This window comes from Macaca fascicularis, chromosome 1 (genome assembly GCF_037993035.2).
Source record: "Macaca fascicularis isolate 582-1 chromosome 1, T2T-MFA8v1.1".
Taxonomy (NCBI): domain Eukaryota; kingdom Metazoa; phylum Chordata; class Mammalia; order Primates; family Cercopithecidae; genus Macaca; species Macaca fascicularis.
Window position 1 is genome coordinate 106,939,564 of NC_088375.1, and position 17,484 is coordinate 106,957,047.

At 45.8% G+C, this 17,484-nt stretch overlaps 2 protein-coding genes across 58 annotated transcripts in view; one reads left to right on the plus strand and one right to left on the minus strand.

The window, feature by feature from the left end:
- Positions 1-3,011, minus strand: part of UBAP2L (ubiquitin associated protein 2 like) — a 57,713-nt gene extending 54,702 nt beyond the window's left edge. For 26 of the 50 annotated variants that reach the window (XR_012414407.1, XR_012414406.1, XM_065545342.1 and 23 more), the window contains exon 1: positions 2,914-3,004. The gene's annotated coding sequence lies outside the window, so the exon portion shown is untranslated. Of the gene's footprint in view, positions 1-2,553 lie in introns of all 50 variants that reach the window. The other 24 variants (XM_073994749.1, XM_065545340.1, XM_065545334.1 and 21 more) reach the window with 2 other exon arrangements.
- Positions 3,012-3,360: 349 nt separating this feature from the next.
- C1H1orf43 (chromosome 1 C1orf43 homolog) lies at positions 3,361-17,181 on the plus strand. Of its 8 annotated transcripts, XR_012414468.1 has the most exons (8): positions 3,361-3,612; positions 4,008-4,109; positions 9,359-9,476; positions 10,002-10,055; positions 10,649-10,770; positions 11,338-11,504; positions 11,584-11,642; positions 16,259-17,181. XR_012414468.1 is itself a non-coding variant. In XM_065545465.1 (7 exons), the coding sequence occupies exons 1-7, from the start codon at positions 3,547-3,549 to the stop codon at positions 16,452-16,454; spliced, it is 762 nt and encodes a 253-aa protein (XP_065401537.1). In that variant the 5' UTR covers positions 3,361-3,546; the 3' UTR covers positions 16,455-17,181. The 8 variants fall into 8 exon arrangements, 7 of the variants coding, with proteins under 7 accessions (XP_065401537.1, XP_065401551.1, XP_073851077.1 ...); XM_065545465.1 differs by lacking the exon at positions 10,649-10,770; XM_065545479.1 differs by lacking the exon at positions 10,649-10,770 and having other exon boundaries at positions 3,361-3,535.
- The last annotated feature ends 303 nt before the right edge of the window (positions 17,182-17,484 follow it).

Consider the following 17,484-nt stretch of genomic DNA (forward strand, 5'->3'; position numbering starts at 1 on the left):
GGATAAGTTTATACTTTTCTGCTCTATATTTAATTTTTCTTGTTAATGAAACCTTATACAGCATAATTCTAGACTGCCCAGAGATATTACTGGATTCGAGTGGGAGGAAGGACTTCTAAAGAAATATGCAAGGATTAACTATTAGGGAAGTGAATTTCATCTGATTTTCTTGGATGTCACAGAGAAAGTTGACTTTTTCTATGCATAAATTCTTCACCAAGTTGCGTCAATAGGTTACACAGGTCTTTGCATCAAGAAAGATTTTTTTAAGGCAGCTTCAGGTAATTTTTAAGCCATTACCTCTTCTCCCTACACATATAGGCACACAAAGACCCATAAATATTTCAAGCTAGAAAGGATTATTTGCTACACAGTAGCCCATTTTCCCAGGTTAGCATTATAGCCAAGTTTCAACTTTACAAAAAAAAAGTTGTTTAACCAAGTACCCCGAATCCAAATCAACAAGACTACATATACACATATATACGTATATATATCAAGATGAGAGGAAAACTATTTTGTTTTAAAATCGGCTCTAAGATGAACTTTCTAATATGGCATAGCCATTTCCAACCCACTACTGTAACTTACAAATAATGACTGTTTTCTACTCCACATGTGATATCAATTTGTGAGAATAAGTTATATTGCAGGCATAAACTGCATGACTAGCTATATACGATTGCATATACTGTACCAGTCAGATGTAAACATATTAAAAAGTCATCTTGAAAGATATAATTAACCAAGAAAGAAAAAAACCCTCCTAATCACTCTTGCTAGTAACATTTCCCTCTTACAAGTGCTTCGAAATGTGACTAAGAAAATTTTACCACCTAGTAGTGACAACGCTGAGCAACAGGTCAAAAGTAAGTTATCTGGAATGGATCACTTGAGGGCACAGAATTAGTAGCAAGCAGACCCATTCCCAGCTATCACACTGGAGGCGAAGATCTTGTTACTTACTTGCTCTTTCTTAGAATATAAAAAGATTTAAAGGAAGTAGGGTGAGAAGTATTGGAGACCAAGGAAATAGTGCGAGAGTAAACACAGGTTTCAACACAGGAGTGCCCTTGACTCTTTTTTGAAAACCAGCTACTTAAAAAAATAGCCAGAGAAATTTCACTGAAAAAACTAAATAACAAATATTTATTGAGAATCTACTATGTGTCCAATACTTCAGGAAAATACAAAAGCAGTATGACTTCGTAGCTGCCCTCAGGGAGCTTACAATCTAATTTAAGAAACAATTCAGAAACTGAAGCTGGACTGGGTTGGGTAAAACTTGCTACCTCTAACAGAACAACTAATTTCTGTAGATGCTTTGCTGAAATGGTCCCTGCATCCCCTTCCCCACCACCCTGAAATCTAGTTAGCAAGAGTACTTCCCAGTAAGGACATAGCAAGGAGGAGCTTTAAAGATCAAAAAACAAAACAGGACATTTTTAGGCCTTTCATCACTAGTTTACGTGCCAGCAATACTTCCCATTCACAAAGGAAACAATCATTGAGATAGTCTAATCTTTAAGGACAATGGTGTCAGATCTCAAAGCAGTTTTATCAACTGATACACAGCCAAAATGTTTTAATTCTCTATAATCATTGGGACAGTCTAATATTTAAGTACAATGGAGACAGATTTCAAAGCAGTTTTATCAACTGATACACAGCCAAAATGTTTTAATTCTCTAGAAATGCTGGTTACTAGTAATGCTCATCACCTCCCAGCAAGTCACATCAGGTATCCCCAAAACAGGATGTGGGGCGGAGGAAGGTAGGATGGGAGAGAAGACAAAAAAAAAAAGGTTTCTCCATGTAATAATCAGGGAGAGTCAAAGGCAAAAACGTTAACAATAATAACAAAAACGCCTGTTACTGTGATGTTTTTCTTCCCACAACATCCTACACCAGAGGTGGCTACATTTCAAGAAGGGTGGAAAAGGAGCAGTCTCCAGTTTGTGACATCAGTTTGCAAAGCAATTTAAGGGCTGTCCACAAGGTTAAGGGTTTGAAGAAATTGGGCATTCCTGTCCCATTATGAGAAGAGTGAACAAATACCCCAGTGCTCTAGTGACGTCCCTTAAGCGTAATACACCCTATGGGGGCTTCCATGTCTAGCTTCCCAAATAACATAATTGTTTGGGGTACCCAAACTACAGTATAAACAGGAAGCTAAAGACAGCAGCAAAAACATATTCCAAGAACTGGGTTGGTGAGAAAGAAGGGAGGGAAAAGGAGCTGACAAAGAGCCTGGAAACGGAGAGGGGACGCAAGCCCACGCGTGGAGGATGGGAGGCTCACCCCCCTCAGCGCCACATCGAGAGCCCACGGGGCCAATCTCCTTCCTACCTCCCAGCCGGAACAAATTAATCCTTCGCACACCAAACTGAGGGCCACATGGGGGAGTTTGGGGCAGCTCCACCCCATCGCCCTCCCTCCCCCACGCCACCCCCAAACCAGGCCGGATCCGGATCAGGGGAGGCCCGCAGTGGGTGGAAAGGGAGGAGGCCCTCTCCTCCGCAGGCACCGGCCGGGGTGAAGAGAGGGCCCTACCTCAGGCAAGGCCCAGGCCTCGCTCGCTCGCGCTCTTTCTCGCTCTCCCCTCTCAGGCTCTAGCCGCATGGCCCCCCCTTCCTACGGCTGCTCCAAGCCCCGCCCCGGCCACGCTCCCAAATCGAGGCCCCGGCTCTGGCGCGGCCCACTAGGCCCCGAACCCAACCATAAACAAAACCTCCGGCGGCCGACTCGCGGGGGGGGGGCGCCAGGGCTCGCATGACTACGAGGGGGGGTGTACAGTGGGGGAACACACGGTGCGGGGGGGCCTACCGAGGGAGGGGGCATACGGCGGGGGCAGGGGAGAAAAGAGGGAGGGTAAAAGGGGGATCGCGGATTTAAAGGGGCCGCGGACAATACCCGGCCCCGCCGCGCTGCCGCTGCCGCCGCCGACGCCGCCAACGCCGCTGCGCTCCCAACTTTACCTCAGTCTCCTCCACACTGACACCCCGGGCCGCGCCGCCCCTGTCACGTGATATAAGATTCCCTCTTCCCCACCCCCTCCCTCCTTTTCCCTCTCGCGCTCGCTCTCGCGCCTTTCCCCGCCCACTTGCCTTCCTGCGTCCCCCAGCGCGTGACGCTAAAAGGGGCGCGCACGCAAGCGTGCGCGTGCCACCTCGCCACGAGACACCTCTTTCCGGCTCCGCGAGTCCGCTCCGCCTCCTTCACGGCGGCCCTGCCTCCACCACGTGACCCAGGGATGGCCGCGGCTTCCTCTTACTGTCGTAGTTCCGCGTCTCAGCGCTCGACGCTCCTGGGTGCCATTGCCTGCCTGAGTCACGTGTCAGGGGGAAGCTGGAAGGCATCGTTCTCCTTTCCCAGCCCCCCTGCCTGTCCGCCATGTTTTCAGGCCGGGTCTGGCTTGGTCTTCCCCCATAAGGAAATGGCCGGGGAGCTCCAGGGGACCCAGGCGCCGTCGCTGCGGCGGAGCCTGGGCTGACCAGCCAGGACAGCGGGGTAAACCCGAACAATTCTGCGCGAGGTAGGGAGGCCATGGCGTCCGGCAGTAACTGGCTATCCGGGGTGAATGTCGTGCTGGTGATGGCCTACGGGAGCCTGGTGAGGAGATTCCCCCACCCCATTCCTGCTGTCGCATCTTAACCAGTAGAGACCCTCTTCTTGAGCTGTTCCCCGTCTGCATTCTCCACCCACTCACCTGCGCCTATCTGGGCTTTGATTCCTTATTCCAGGAGTAGGTGGGAGTTTAAGTCACCTACTCCAGCCGACCCGCCCTCTTTGGCCTAGAACTCTCCCTCTAACGCTAGAGCACAGACCCCACGCCTCCCTGCTACTGGCTTCTTAGATCCACCCCTATCATAACGGTCTTGCTTTACCCCAAGTTTTACCCTGAAACATTCCCGAGAGCCAGAATCTGGCGATTTGGAATGAAGGCATGCTTAAAAAAAATACCCAACTGTCTTTTTATTAAAGGATTCTTACATCTTTTTGGACAGGTGTTTGTACTGCTATTTATTTTTGTGAAGAGGCAAATCATGCGCTTTGCAATGAAATCTCGAAGGGGACCTCATGTCCCTGTGGGACACAATGCCCCCAAGGTAGGTCCTTAGGGCACGAGTTAAACATACTTTTCAGATCTTTTAGGGTCAAGAATGAGATTTGCTCTGCCTTTAGTGATGACTTTAATTCTCGTATTTCTTTGCGTGCACTTGTGCTTGTTCTAAGTTGAGCAGGCACTGTGCACTTTGGGACTTGGCTCCTGCTCAGTGCTGTGGCAAGCAGGAACTTCTGTTATTGTATCTGCAGAATGAAGGGCTTGGGTCGGAGTTCCCAATTCTTTGTAGTAAAATATTTCCCAGCTCATCTTAAACTACTCAGTGTTTTTTGTTTGATTAGGATGGGGTTGAGATCATTAAGGTTAACCCAAGAGCAATGAGAAGGGTTACCTCTACATAACTGTAGACTTAACAGGAGCTCCATAAATCACGTAGTTCCACCATTCATGTTACCAACAAGCCCAAGAAAAGGAAGCAGTTTACCAGAAGACATGTAGGAAGTGAATAACCCAGTGGTCTTTTATCTTTGTCTGTACTTTCTCCTTAGGTGATTGTCTTCCTTTCCTTGGCTTTAGCTACAGATGAAATTTTATCTCTATCCCAGAACTCTTTCCTGAGTTCCATGCATATATTGCGAACTGACTACCTGACATTTTGACTTAGATTTCTAATAGGCATCTCAAACCCAGCATATGTGAATAAGAGTTATTGATACTCTGCTGTCACCCTCATTCTGCTTCTTTAGTCTTTCGTTTCTAAGTAAAAGACACCTGCTTCCCTTACCAACCTCCTTTTGTGTGGCTCTCCCCAGATCACTGGGACCCAGCTCTACTGGCTGAATTTTCCACTCTTTTTGCTCCTCTGATCTGGAATGGCCTTCATTTGGCTAGCTCATTCATTCTTTTAATCTTAGCTTAAATGTTACTTCCAAAAAAGAAATGCTTATTACCTATTTTAAAGTAGGTTCCCCCCTCTTTATTTGCACATTTTACTTTGATTTTTTCTTCATAGCATTTACCATAATTTTTTTTATGTTTGTCCATTTATTTAAAACATGCCTCTCTCTTCCGCTAGACCGTAAGCTTCAAGAATGCAGGCACCATACCAGTTTTGTTCACGACTATAAAGCCGGGACCTACACATAGTAGGTACTCAGTAATTTCTTGTTGAATGAAAACAGGTTAGTGCCAGAGCCTACACATAGCAGGTACTCAGTAATTTGTTGCTGAATGAAAAACAGGTTAGTTGTAGAGCTAGAGCTCATGACTCCCTCAACTCCTAGAGCACTGTACTTTCATTAACCAGTGCTATTAACCTTTCCCTCTTTGTTCCTTGCTGAAATACTACATGGAAAGACTCTAGGAGGATGTCCTGGCTTGAAACCTTAACAGTCCTTCCTGCCTCGAAACCTTAACAGTCCTTCCTGCCTCATGAGAGAGACATAGGGTTAGTTTCTAGCACATCGTGAACCAATCAATAGTTTGGCTATTCAGGGGTCCCTTGGTCTAATTGAGAGCAGTATTCCTTTTGCTTAAAAAATTTTTGCTAAATTCTCAACCATTGCTAGTGAAAGTATAAATTAGTAAAACCACTTTGGAAAATAACTGGTCATTGTCTGGTAAGATTGCACATGTACCTAATCCCTGCTCCAGCAGTTTCTCTCCTACCATAGAGATACTAAGTTTTGCTCTTGTGTACCAAGAAACATGTACAAGATTATTCATAGCGGCATTGTTCATAATATTTGAAGAAGAAACAGTTCAAATGTCCCCTTTTCAATGATTATATGGGCTGAGTGCAGTGGCTTACACCTATAGTCCTAGCACTTTGGAAGGCTGATGCCAGAACATCATGTGAGCCCGGGAGTTACAGACTGCAGTGAGCTATGATTGCACTGATGCACTCCAGCATGGGCAAGAGCAAGACCTTGTTTCTAAAAAATAGATAGTGGCATATTCATATGGAATAATGTAAAAAATGAAAAACTCAAGATATATATACGAAGACAAATGCTCAAAATACTTTTGAATGAAAAAAATTGCAAACATGAATGAATCTCAAAAACATGAGGAGTGGGCCGGGCGTGGTAGCTCATGTCTGTAATCCCAGCACTAAGGGAGGCCAAGTTGGGCAGATAACACTTGAGGTCAGGAGTTCGAGACCAGACCAGTCAACATGGTGAAACCCCATCTCTACTAAAAATACAATTTAAAAAATCCCAACTACTCAGGAGGCTGAGGCAGGAGAATCCCTTGAAACCAGGTGGCAGAGATTGCAGTGAGCCGAGATCAAACCACTGCACTTCTGCCTGGGCGACAGAGCAAGACTCCGTCTCACCAAAAACAAACAGACTAAAAAACCATGCTGAGTGAGAAAAGTTGAAATGCCATTGACAAAAGAATATGCACCATATGCTTCCACCCCATTTATATGAAATTTTAGAACAGGCAGAACTGTAAAAGAGAGTACATGGGCTGGGTGCGGTGGCTCAAGCCTGTAATCCCAGCACTTTGGGAGGCTGAGACGGGCGGATCACGAGGTCAGGAGATCGAGACCATCCTGGCTAACACGGTGAAACCCCGTCTCTACTAAAAAATACAAAAAAAAAACTAGACGGGCGAGGTGGCAGGCGCCTGTAGTCCCAGCTACTCGGGAGGCTGAGGCAGGAGAATGGCATAAACCAGGGAGGCGGAGCTTGCAGTGAGCTGAGATCCGGCCACTGCACTCCAGCCTGGGCGACAGAGCGAGACTCCGTCTCAAAAAAAAAAAAAAAAAAAAAGAGAGTACATGTTGCCTGGGCTGGGACAGGGGAGATTTCCAGGTGATGAAAATATTCTTTATTTTGATTGACGTGGTGGTGAAGGGGGTATGTTCATTTGTCAAACTCATCAGTTTATATACATAAAATGAATGCATTTATTATATATAAATTCAACCTCAAGTGTATTTTAAAAATTTTGCTGGGCGCGGTGGCTCATGCCTGTAATCCCAGCACTTTGGGAGGCTGAGGTGGGTAGATTACCTGAGGTCAGGAGTTCAAGACCAGCCTGGCCAACACAGTGAAACCCCGACTCTACTAAAAATACAAAAAAATAAGCTGGGCGTGGTGGTGCGTGCCTGTAATCCCAGCTACTCTGGAGGCTGAGGCAGGAGAATCACTTGATCCCAGGCGGAGGTTGCAGTGAGCAAAGATCACACCATTGCACTCCAGCCTGGATGACAGAGTGAGACTTGTCTCAAAAAAAAATAATAATAAGGCCAGGTGAGGTGGCTTACACCTGTAATCCTAGCACTTTGGGAGGCCAAGGCAGGCTGATCATGTTGGCTGAGGAGTTCAATATGGGGAAACCCTGTCACTGTAAGAAGTTTGAAAATGGGCCGGGTGCAGTGTCTCACGCCTGTAATCCCAACAGTTTGGGAGGCTGAGGCGGGCAGATCACAAGGTCAGGAGTTTGAGACCAGCCTGACGAGCATAGTGAGACCCCATCTCTACGAAAAATACAAAAAAGTAGCCGAGCATGGTAGCATGCGCCTGTAGTCCCAGCTACTAGGGAGGCTGAGGCAGGAGAATTGCTTGAACCCGGCAGGCAGAGGTTGCAGTGAGCCAAGATCGTGCCACTGCACTCTAGTCTGAGTGATAGAGCGAGACTCCGTCTCAGAAAAAAAATTTTTTTTAATAATAGCCATGCATGGTGGTGTGTGCCTATAACCCCAGCTACTCAGGAGGCTAAGGCAGGAGGATCACCTGAACTCGGGAGGAGGAAGTTACAGTGAGCAGAGATTGTGCCATTGTACTCCAGCCTGGGTGACAGAGTGTGACCCTGTCTCAAAAGAAAAAAAAATTTTTAAACAATTTGCAGAGGGATTCTTAAAGTATTTTTCCATTTGTATCAAGTTCAAAACCAGGCAAAGCTAAGCATCTTTTTTAGGGTGACACGATAAAACGGAAGAAGTGTATGAAGACTATTGACAAGGTTTGGGATGGGGAGCATTCATTGAGGGATGGCCACACAAGACTTCAAAGTTAGTGGTAATGTTCCATTGCATAAATTGGATATTGGTTATAGGTGTTCATTATGATTTTTATAATTATTTAAAATGTACATATATGTTATCTGTATTTTGTGTGTTTTATGTTTCACAATGGAAGTTTCTAAAAAGTTGGAACAAAAAATTTATTTCCTGGGGCTCTGGTAACTCTCTTAGGTAAGAGAGATCGATATGAAACTGCAAATAGTAATTGCTGCTGGGTGACTGAGAGGTGCTACCTTTGGCATCTTTTTTTTTTTTTTTTTTGGAGACGGAGTCTCGCTCTGTTGCCCAGGCTGGAGTGCAGTAGTGCGATTTCAGCTCACCACAAGCTCTGCCTTCCAGGTTCACACCATTCTCCTGCCTTGGCCTCCCGAGTAGCTGGGACTACAGGCCCCCGCCACCACGCCCGGCTAATTTTTTGAATTTTTAATAGAGACCGGGTTTTACCATGTTAGCCAGGGTGATCTCTATCTCCTGATCTCGTGATCCACCCGTCTTGGCCTCCCAAAATGCTGGGATTACAGGTGTGAGCCACCATGCCCGGCCCCTTTTAGTATCTTTAAAATTTTTATACCATGGATTTGACTTGGCTATTTTAAAAGCTAAATGTGTGTGTGTTTTTTTTTTAAGTAGCCTCTAGGTAGGTGCATACCTGTAATCCTAGCTGCTCAGAAGGCTGAGGCAAGAGAGGCTAGGCACAGTTGCTCACACCTGTAATCCCAGCACTTTGGGAGGCCAAGGCAGGCAGATCACTTGAGGTCAGGAGTTTGAGACCAGCCTGGCCAACATGGTGAAACCCCATCTCTACTAAGTATACAAAAATTAGCCAGACATGATGGTACGCGACTGTAATCCCAGCTACTCTGGAGGCTGAGACAGAATAGCTTGAACCTGGGAGGCGGAGGTTGCAGTGAACTATGATTGCGCCACTGCACTCCAGCCTGGGTGACAGAGCGAGACTCTGTCTCAAAAAAAAAAAAATTAGAAATAATGTTGATGCTGTATAACTTGAAGGATTTCTGGCAAGTTAAAAGTTCTAGCTTAGAGATGTGCAGCTTGGAGAGGTTATTGGAAAACCCAATCACATTCATTCTTAAATTCTTACCTCTTATCTGGTGATTTTATTAACTACATGAGCATCATGAGCATCTTCTCTATTTCTGTTGTCCTAGTTGTTCTTTAACTCTGCCCCATTTTCAGATTGGTGGAAAGCAGAGTGCAGGGTAAATACTTGTGTATTCTTTTCTTTATGTGAACAGGACTTGAAAGAAGAGATTGATATTCGACTCTCCAGGGTTCAGGATATCAAGTATGAGCCTCAGCTCCTTGCAGATGATGATGCTAGACTGCTACAACTGGAAACCCAGGGAAATCAAAGTATGTGGCAAGCTCTTGAAAGGCTTCAGTGAGGAGTCCCACAAGTCCAGAATTCCTTTTCTCTCAGAGTTGTCAAAAGCTGCTGGCAAAGCCTTAGTTATTCCTGTTACTGGATATATGCTAGATGCAGAGCCCATTTATTAGCTTGCTGGAGTTTGGGGAATTTTTTTTTTTTTTTTTTTTTTTTCCTTTTTTGAGACAGAGTTTCGCTCTTGTTGCCCAGGCTGGAGTGCAATGGTGCGATCTCGGCTCACTGCAACCTCCACCCCCCCAGTTTAAGCAACTCTTCTGCCTCAGCCTCCTGAGTAGCTGGGATTACAGGTGTGCCCACCATGCCTGGCTAATTTTGTGTTTTTAACAGAGACAAGGTTTCTCCATGTTGGCCAGGCTGGTCTCAAACTCCTGACCTCAGATGATCCGCCCGCCTCAGCCTCCCAAAGTGCTGGGATTACAGGCGTGAGCCACCACGCCTGGCCTGGGGAATCTTTTTAGGTTTATGCCTAACACCAGTCTTTTCCTCAACAGGTTGCTACAACTATCTGTATAGGATGAAAGCTCTGGATGCCATTCGTACCTCTGGTAAGGGATACCTGACAGTGTCCATTCTAGGATCCTGAAAGCCCACCTAGGGAACAGAGTAATGAACCCACTTTATATGGTAGGATTTGTCTTTTCTGCACATCCCTGGCTAGTAGGAAATTCTAGAGTTTTGAAAGTACTGGGTTAGAGATTTTGCTGAAGGAAATGATATAAGCAGGTTATTCTCCAAAGAGTCTGGGTGTTTTGTTTTTTAAAGTTCTTCTCTTGAGATCTTTAGTTTCATGAAGTAGATGATGGTAATTTGCTTGTTTTTCCACAAAGGATAGGTGGCACCTGCTTTTTCACTAAGCCCAAGATAGATTGTTCTTGAATTTCTTCCATTCTGTCAACACTTGTCATATATGCTGTATCTCTATGAAAACAGTTTATATCTTAAACCTAGGATGGATGGGTAAGCAGGATGGCAAAATATGTGATGACACTATCACGTGTCATTGATGTAGGTTACAGCTGTGGTGTTACCATCAAATGACCACTCAGGCATAGCTTTGTACCTTTGGTCTCATTAATCAGAATCTCCCTCTCACTCAACTCGCTCATTTCATTAGACCTATTTCTTTTTATTTTTGTAGACAGAGTCTTGATCTGTTGCCCAGGCTGGAGTGCAGTAGCACGATCTTGGCTCACCACAACCTCCACCTCCTAGGTTCACGTGGTTCTCCTGCCTCAGCCTCCCCAGTAGCTGGGATTACAGGTACCTACCACCATGCCCGGTTAATTTTTGTATTTTCAGTAGAGACAGGGTTTCACCACGTTGGCCAGGCTGCTGTCAAACTCCTGACCTCAGGTGATCTGCCTGCCCTGGCTTCCCAAAGTGCTGGAACTACAAGCGTAAGCCACTGCACCCAGCCTCATTAGACCTATTTCTAAGTTTGGGGAATTAACTAGAAAGACTAAAGAATGGGGCAGGTGCGGTGGCTCATGCCTGTAATCCCAGCACTTTGGGAGGGTGAGGCAGACAGATCACATGAAGCCAGGAGTTCAAGACCAACCTAACCAACAAGGTGAAACTCTTTTCTATTTTTGTCTCTACTAAAAATACAAAAATAAGCCTGGCATGGTGGTGCACATCTCCAATCCCAGCTCATCAGGAGGCTGAGAGTAGATACTTGCTCAAACCTAGGAGGTGGAGGTTGCAATGAGCCAAGATCACCGCCACTGCATTCCAGCCTTGGTGACAGAGCAAGACTCCATCTCAAAAAAAAAAAAAAAAAAACTAAAGAATGAAAGAAAGTATATCATTGTGCTGTTTTCTCCACAGAAATCCCATTTCATTCTGAAGGCCGGCATCCCCGTTCCTTAATGGGCAAGAATTTCCGCTCCTACCTGCTAGATCTGCGAAACACTAGTACACCTTTCAAGGGTGTACGCAAAGCCCTCATCGATACCCTATTGGATGGCTATGAGACAGCCCGCTATGGGACAGGGGTAAGCCAGTTTTTTCTTCAGGGCACTAAAGAGATCCCTCAGGCTGAGAGATCCTCACTCTTCCTTTCTCTTTCCTAAGGTCTTTGGCCAGAATGAGTACCTACGCTATCAAGAGGCCCTGAGTGAGCTGGCCACTGTGTGAGTTTGGAGGGGAAGGTGTCAAAGGGCGCTGGTATAGTATTGTTGGACTGTTCCCACAATGCAATTACCTTCATAAAGCAATATGAACAAAATCCATGGTACCATAAGAGTTGTCAAGTTCTAGACTATTAGATCAGTCTCTTACATTAGGAAGCAGATGTGGCCAGGTGCGGTGGCTCACGCTTATAATCCCAGCACTTTGGGAGGTTGAGGCGGGAGGATCATCTGAGGTCCAGAATCCAAGACCAGCCTGACCAACATGGTGAAACCCCATCTCTACTAAAAATACAAAATTAGCTGGGTGTGGTGGTGCATGCCTGTAATCCCAGCTACTCGGGAGGCTGAGGCAGGAGAATCACTTGAACCTGGGAGGTGGAGGTTGTGGTGAGCCAAGATCACGTCATTATACTCCAGCCTGGGCAACAAAAGTGAAACTCTGTCTCAAAAAAAAATAAGAAGAAAAGAAAGCAGATGGGACTATACAAGCTAGTAAGAGAAGTTTTTACTTCTGTGTGCATTTTTCTTGTCTTTTTTTTAAGCCCCAAAAAATGTCAAAATTGGTGTAGCCTAGCAAAGGGAATAGTTTTTCAGCACACACAGGGATTCCTTCTGTATGGAGTCTCAGTGTTCTTTTTGTGTCTTGGCCCAATAAAAGTAAGAATTAAATAACATCTTTTTTTGGCCAGGCGCCCAGCCCATTGGGAGGCTGAGGAGGGTGGATCACAAGGTCAGGAGTTCAAGACTAGCCTGGCCAACATGGTGAAACCTCATCTTTACTGAAAATACAAAAAGTAGCTGGGCCTGGTGGCCGGCGCCTATAATACCAGCTACTCGGGAGACTGGGGCAGGAGAATTGCTTGAACCCAGAAGGCGGAAGTTGCAATGAGCCGATATCGTGCCATTGCACTCCAGCCAGGGTGACAAGAGCGAGACTCTATCTCAAAAAAAAAAAAAATCTGTTTTTACTACCACTTAAAACATTAGTAACCCTGTCTGAAACAAAGGCTGTCACTATAGAGTCAGCTGTTGAGCATTTGTGTCACAGGAGAGGATTCATGACTTTTGTTTGGGAATGTTTTTAATACATACTAAACATAGTCTCATATTTTCATGCAAATGTTAAAATCAAAGTTCTTGGTGAGAAAGGAAAGTCAATCTGGAATAAAAACTTAGGCCAGATGCAGTGGCTTACGCCTGTAATCCCAACACTGGGCGGCCAAGGCAGGTGGATTATCTGAGGTCAGGAGTTCAAGACCAGCTTGACCAACATGGTGAAACCCCATCTCTACAAAAATACAAAAATTAGCCGGGCTTGATGGTGTGCACCTGTAATGCTAGCCAGTCGGGAAGCTGAGGCAGGAGAATCGCTTTAACCTGGGAGGTGGAGGTTGCAGTGAGCCGAGATCGCGCCATTGCACTCCAGCCTGGTGACAGAGCAAGACTCCCATCTCAAAAAAAAAATAATAATAATAAAAAGTTAGTTACTAGCCATAAAAAGAATTAATCTGCTATGTTGAATATTGCCCTTTCTCAAGAGATAAAAGGTGTGTCTCTCCTGTCTTCTCTCTGTGCCTAAAAATGGGCCACCTTGTCTTAAAGGATGAAAGGTCCAAGGCCTGGAGCAGTGGCTCACGTCTATCATCCCAGCACTTTGGGAGGCCAAGGCGGGCGGATCACTTGAGGCCAGGAGTTAGAGACCAGCCTGGCCAACATGGCAAAACCTCATCTCTACTAAAAATACAAAAATTAGCCTGGCGTGGTGGCACATGCCTGTAATCCCAGCTACTCCAGAGGCTGAGGCAGGAGAATTGCTAGAACCCAGGAAGCAGAGGTTGCAGTGAGCAGAGATTGTGTCACTCTACTCCAGCCTGGGTGACAGAGCAAGAGTCTGTCTCAAAAAAAAAAAAAATGGGCCGGGCGCGGTGGCTCATGCCTGTAATCCCTGCACTTTGGAGGCCGAGGCGGGCGGATCACGAGGTCAGTAGATCGAGACCATCCTGGCTAACACGGTGAAACCCCGTCTCTACTAAAATACAAAAAAAAAATTAGCCGGGCGCAGTGGCGGGCGCCTGTAGTCCCAGCTACTCCGGAGGCTGAGGCAGGAGAATGGCGCGAACCCGGGAGGCGGAGCTTGCAGTGAGCCGAGATGGTGCCACTGCACTCCAGCCTGGGCGACAGAGTGAAGACTCCGCCTCAAAAAAAAAAAAAAATGAAAGGTCCTAGTAAAAACTGCTTAGAAGGCCAGCTGCAGTGTTCATACTTGTAATCCCAACACTTTGGGAGGCTGGGATGGGTGGATTATTTGAGCCCAGGAGTTTGAGACCAACCTGGGCATCATGGCATAACCCTGTCTCTGCTAAAAATACAAAAATTAGGCCAGGCGCGGTGGCTCACGCCTGTAATCCCAACACTGGAGAGGCCAAGGCGGGAAGATCACGAAATCAGGAGAGCGAGACCATCCTGGCTAATGCGGTGAAAATCCGTCTCTACTAAAAATACAAAAAAAAAAAAAAATTAGCTGGGCTTGGTGGCGGGCCCTGTAGTCCCAGCTACTCGGGAAGCTGAGGCAGGAGAATGGCGTGAACCCAGGAGGTGGAGCTTGCAGTGAGCCAAGATCGCATCATTGCACTCCAGCCTGGGCGACAGAGCGAGACTCCGTCTCAAAAAAAAAAAAATTAGCTGGGAGTGGTGGTGTCCACCTGTAGTCCCAGACACTCAGGAGCTAAGGTGCGTGTATCACTTGTACCTGGGAGGCAGAGGTTGCAGTGAGCCAAGATCATGCCACTGCACTCTAACCTGGGCAACAGAGCGAGAGACTGTCTCAAAAAAAAAAAAAGAAAAACTGCTCAGAGCACTAATGAAAATGAACATGTAGAGAGACTGGAAAAGGGCATTTGGTCTAGAAGTCAGCAGAAGTCTGTTCAAAATTCACTCTTTGAAAGATAAATACTGGATGATGCCAGTTATATGAGATACCTAGGTAGTCATACTCAGAGACAGAAAGTAGAATGATGGTTGCAGGAGCTGGAGAGTGGGAAAAATAGGGAGTTGTTCAGTGGGTATAGTTTCAGTTTTGCAAGATGAAAATGTTCTGGAGGTTGGTTGCACAACACTGTGAATATACTTAACACTACTGAACTATACATTTAAAAATGCTTAAGATGGTAAATTTTATGTTACACGTATTTTATCACAATCTTTTTAAAATTATTTTTGAAGGCCAGGCGTGGTGGCTCACAGCTATAATCCCAGCACTTTGGGAGGCTGAGGCAGGTGGATCACCTGAGGTCAGGAGTTCAAGACCAGCCTGGCCAACATGGTGAAACCCTGTCTCTACTAAAAATAGAAAAATTGGCTGGGCATTGTGGTGTGTGCCTGTAATCCCCAGCTACTCGGGAGGCTTAGACAGGTCGCTTCAACCTAGGAGGCAGACGTTGCAGTGAGCTGAGATCATGCCGCTGCACTCCAGCCTGGGCAACAGAGCAAGACTCCATCTCAAAAACAAAAAATTACGTTTGATTGGTAGTTTCTAGGAATGTTTTAATGGGTATAGTGAAGAGTATAAGTTTTGAAATCTGACAACCTTAGGTTCGAATCCCAGTTCTGTCACTTACTAGCTTTGTGTAAGCTAATTATTGGACCCTTATCTTCCTAATCTTCAAAACAAGGTGATAACCTGTATAGGGCATATCTGTCTCAAGAAAAAGCTTGAGCCAGAGGCAAGAACTCTGGGAAATTGGTTTCTCTGGTGCTAGTTGTTTTTGGTATGAGTAGGTGTGTGTCAGGGCACCCAAACAGGGCCTTTATTCTGTCACCCAGGCTGGAGTGCTGCTACTTTTTTAGGGTGTGTGTGAGAGAGAGAGACAGGGTCTCTGTCGCCCAGGCTGGAGTGCAGTGGCACAGTCATGGCTTACTGCATCCTCGAATTCTGGGCTCAAGCGATCCTCCTGCCTCAGCCTCCTGAGGAACCAGGACTACAGGTGCTTGCAACCATACCTGGCTAATTTTTTGTAGAGATGGAGTCTCACTTTGTTTCCCAGACTGGTCTCAAACACTCCTGGGCTCAAACGGTCTCTGGCCTCTGCCTCCCAAAGTCCTGGGATTACAGGTATAAGTGACCATGCCCAGCCTCTCTGCTACTTCTTTTTTTTTTTTTTTTTTTTTGAGATGGAGTCGCTCTGTCACCCAGGCTGGAGTGCAGTGGCACAATCTCGGCTTGCAACCTCCGTGTCCTGGGTTCAAGTGATTCTCTTGCCTCAGCCTCCCAAGTAGCTGGGATTACAGGCACCCACCACCACGCCCAGCTAGTTTTTGTATTTTTAGTAGAGATGGGATTTCACCATGTTGGCTAGGCTGGTCTCGAACTCCTGACCTCAAGCAATCCACCTGTCTGGGCCTCCCAAAGTGCTGGGATTACAGGCATGAGCCACCGTGCTCAGCCTCTCTGCTACTTCTAAGCTACTAGATGGGGTTTTAGTAACTAGTTTACTAAATAGGACAGATAGGACACAATTAACTATTTGTGGCTATTGCTGCATTTATAGACTGGGATAAGCCCTGATTTATTTGATTAGTCCTCATTCTGTGAGTGACCTCTCCTCTCTGTTTTTCAGGGTTAAAGCACGAATTGGGAGCTCTCAGCGACACCACCAGTCAGCAGCCAAAGACCTAACTCAGTCCCCTGAGGTCTCCCCAACAACCATCCAGGTGACATACCTCCCCTCAAGTCAGAAGAGTAAACGTGCCAAGCACTTCCTTGAATTGAAGAGCTTTAAGGATAACTATAACACATTGGAGAGTACTCTGTGATGGAGCTGAAGGACTCTTGCCGTAGATGAAGCCAATCAGTTGCAGTGTGCAAGACAGGCTGCTTGCCGGGCTGCCCTGGGGACATCTGACTCAGCAGGCCCAGACTGTATCCATCGAAGTTCCCGTTGTATCCAGAGTTCTTAGAGCTTGTGTCTAAAGGGTAATTCCCCAACCTTTTCTTATGGGCATTTTTAGAACATTGGCTAAGACTATTTTTCCCCAGTAGCACTTTTTTCTGGATTTGCATTCAGGTGTTATTCTTAATGTTTCTGTCAAAGCTTCTTAAAAATCTTCACTTGGTTTCAGCCAGTTCACCTTCCCTGTTCCAGGTTTATTTAATTCCCAAGGTGAGAGTTGGAGAGAGATGTCTTCCATATCTATACCTTTGTACACAGTTGAATGGGAACTGTTTGGGTTTAGGGCGTCTTAGAGTTGATTGATGGAAAAAGACAGGAACTGGTGGGAGGTCAAGTGGGGAAGTTGGTGAATGTGGAATAACTTACCCTTGTGCTCCACTTAAACCAGATGTGTTGCAGCTTTCCTGACATGCAAGGATCTACTTTAATTCCACACTCTCATGAATAAATTGAATAAAAGGGAATGTTTTGGCACCTGACATAATCTGCCAGGCTATATGACAGTAGGAAGGAATGATTTCCCCTAACAAGCCAATGCACTGGTCTGACTTTATAAATTATTTAATAAAATGAACTATTATCAAATAAAACATGAATCAGTCCTTTATAGTTGTCTTTTAATAAAACAGGCATTTGATAATGTTATCTGCACATTTCTAACAGGGTATAAGGCGTGAGGATTTGCCTCCAGAGAATTGGTGGGACTGTGTGCATACCCTGGACCTAGGACCATACAGATACTCCTTGGGACCCTAGCACAAGAAATCCTAAAATCAGGACTGTGACCCTTGCTCATAGAATTGCCTGTGTCATCAACAGAAGGATGCAGAACAAGGATTCTTTCAAGGTTTCTGGGGCAACAGGCCAGGTGGCCAATCAACTCCTAGGCCCAG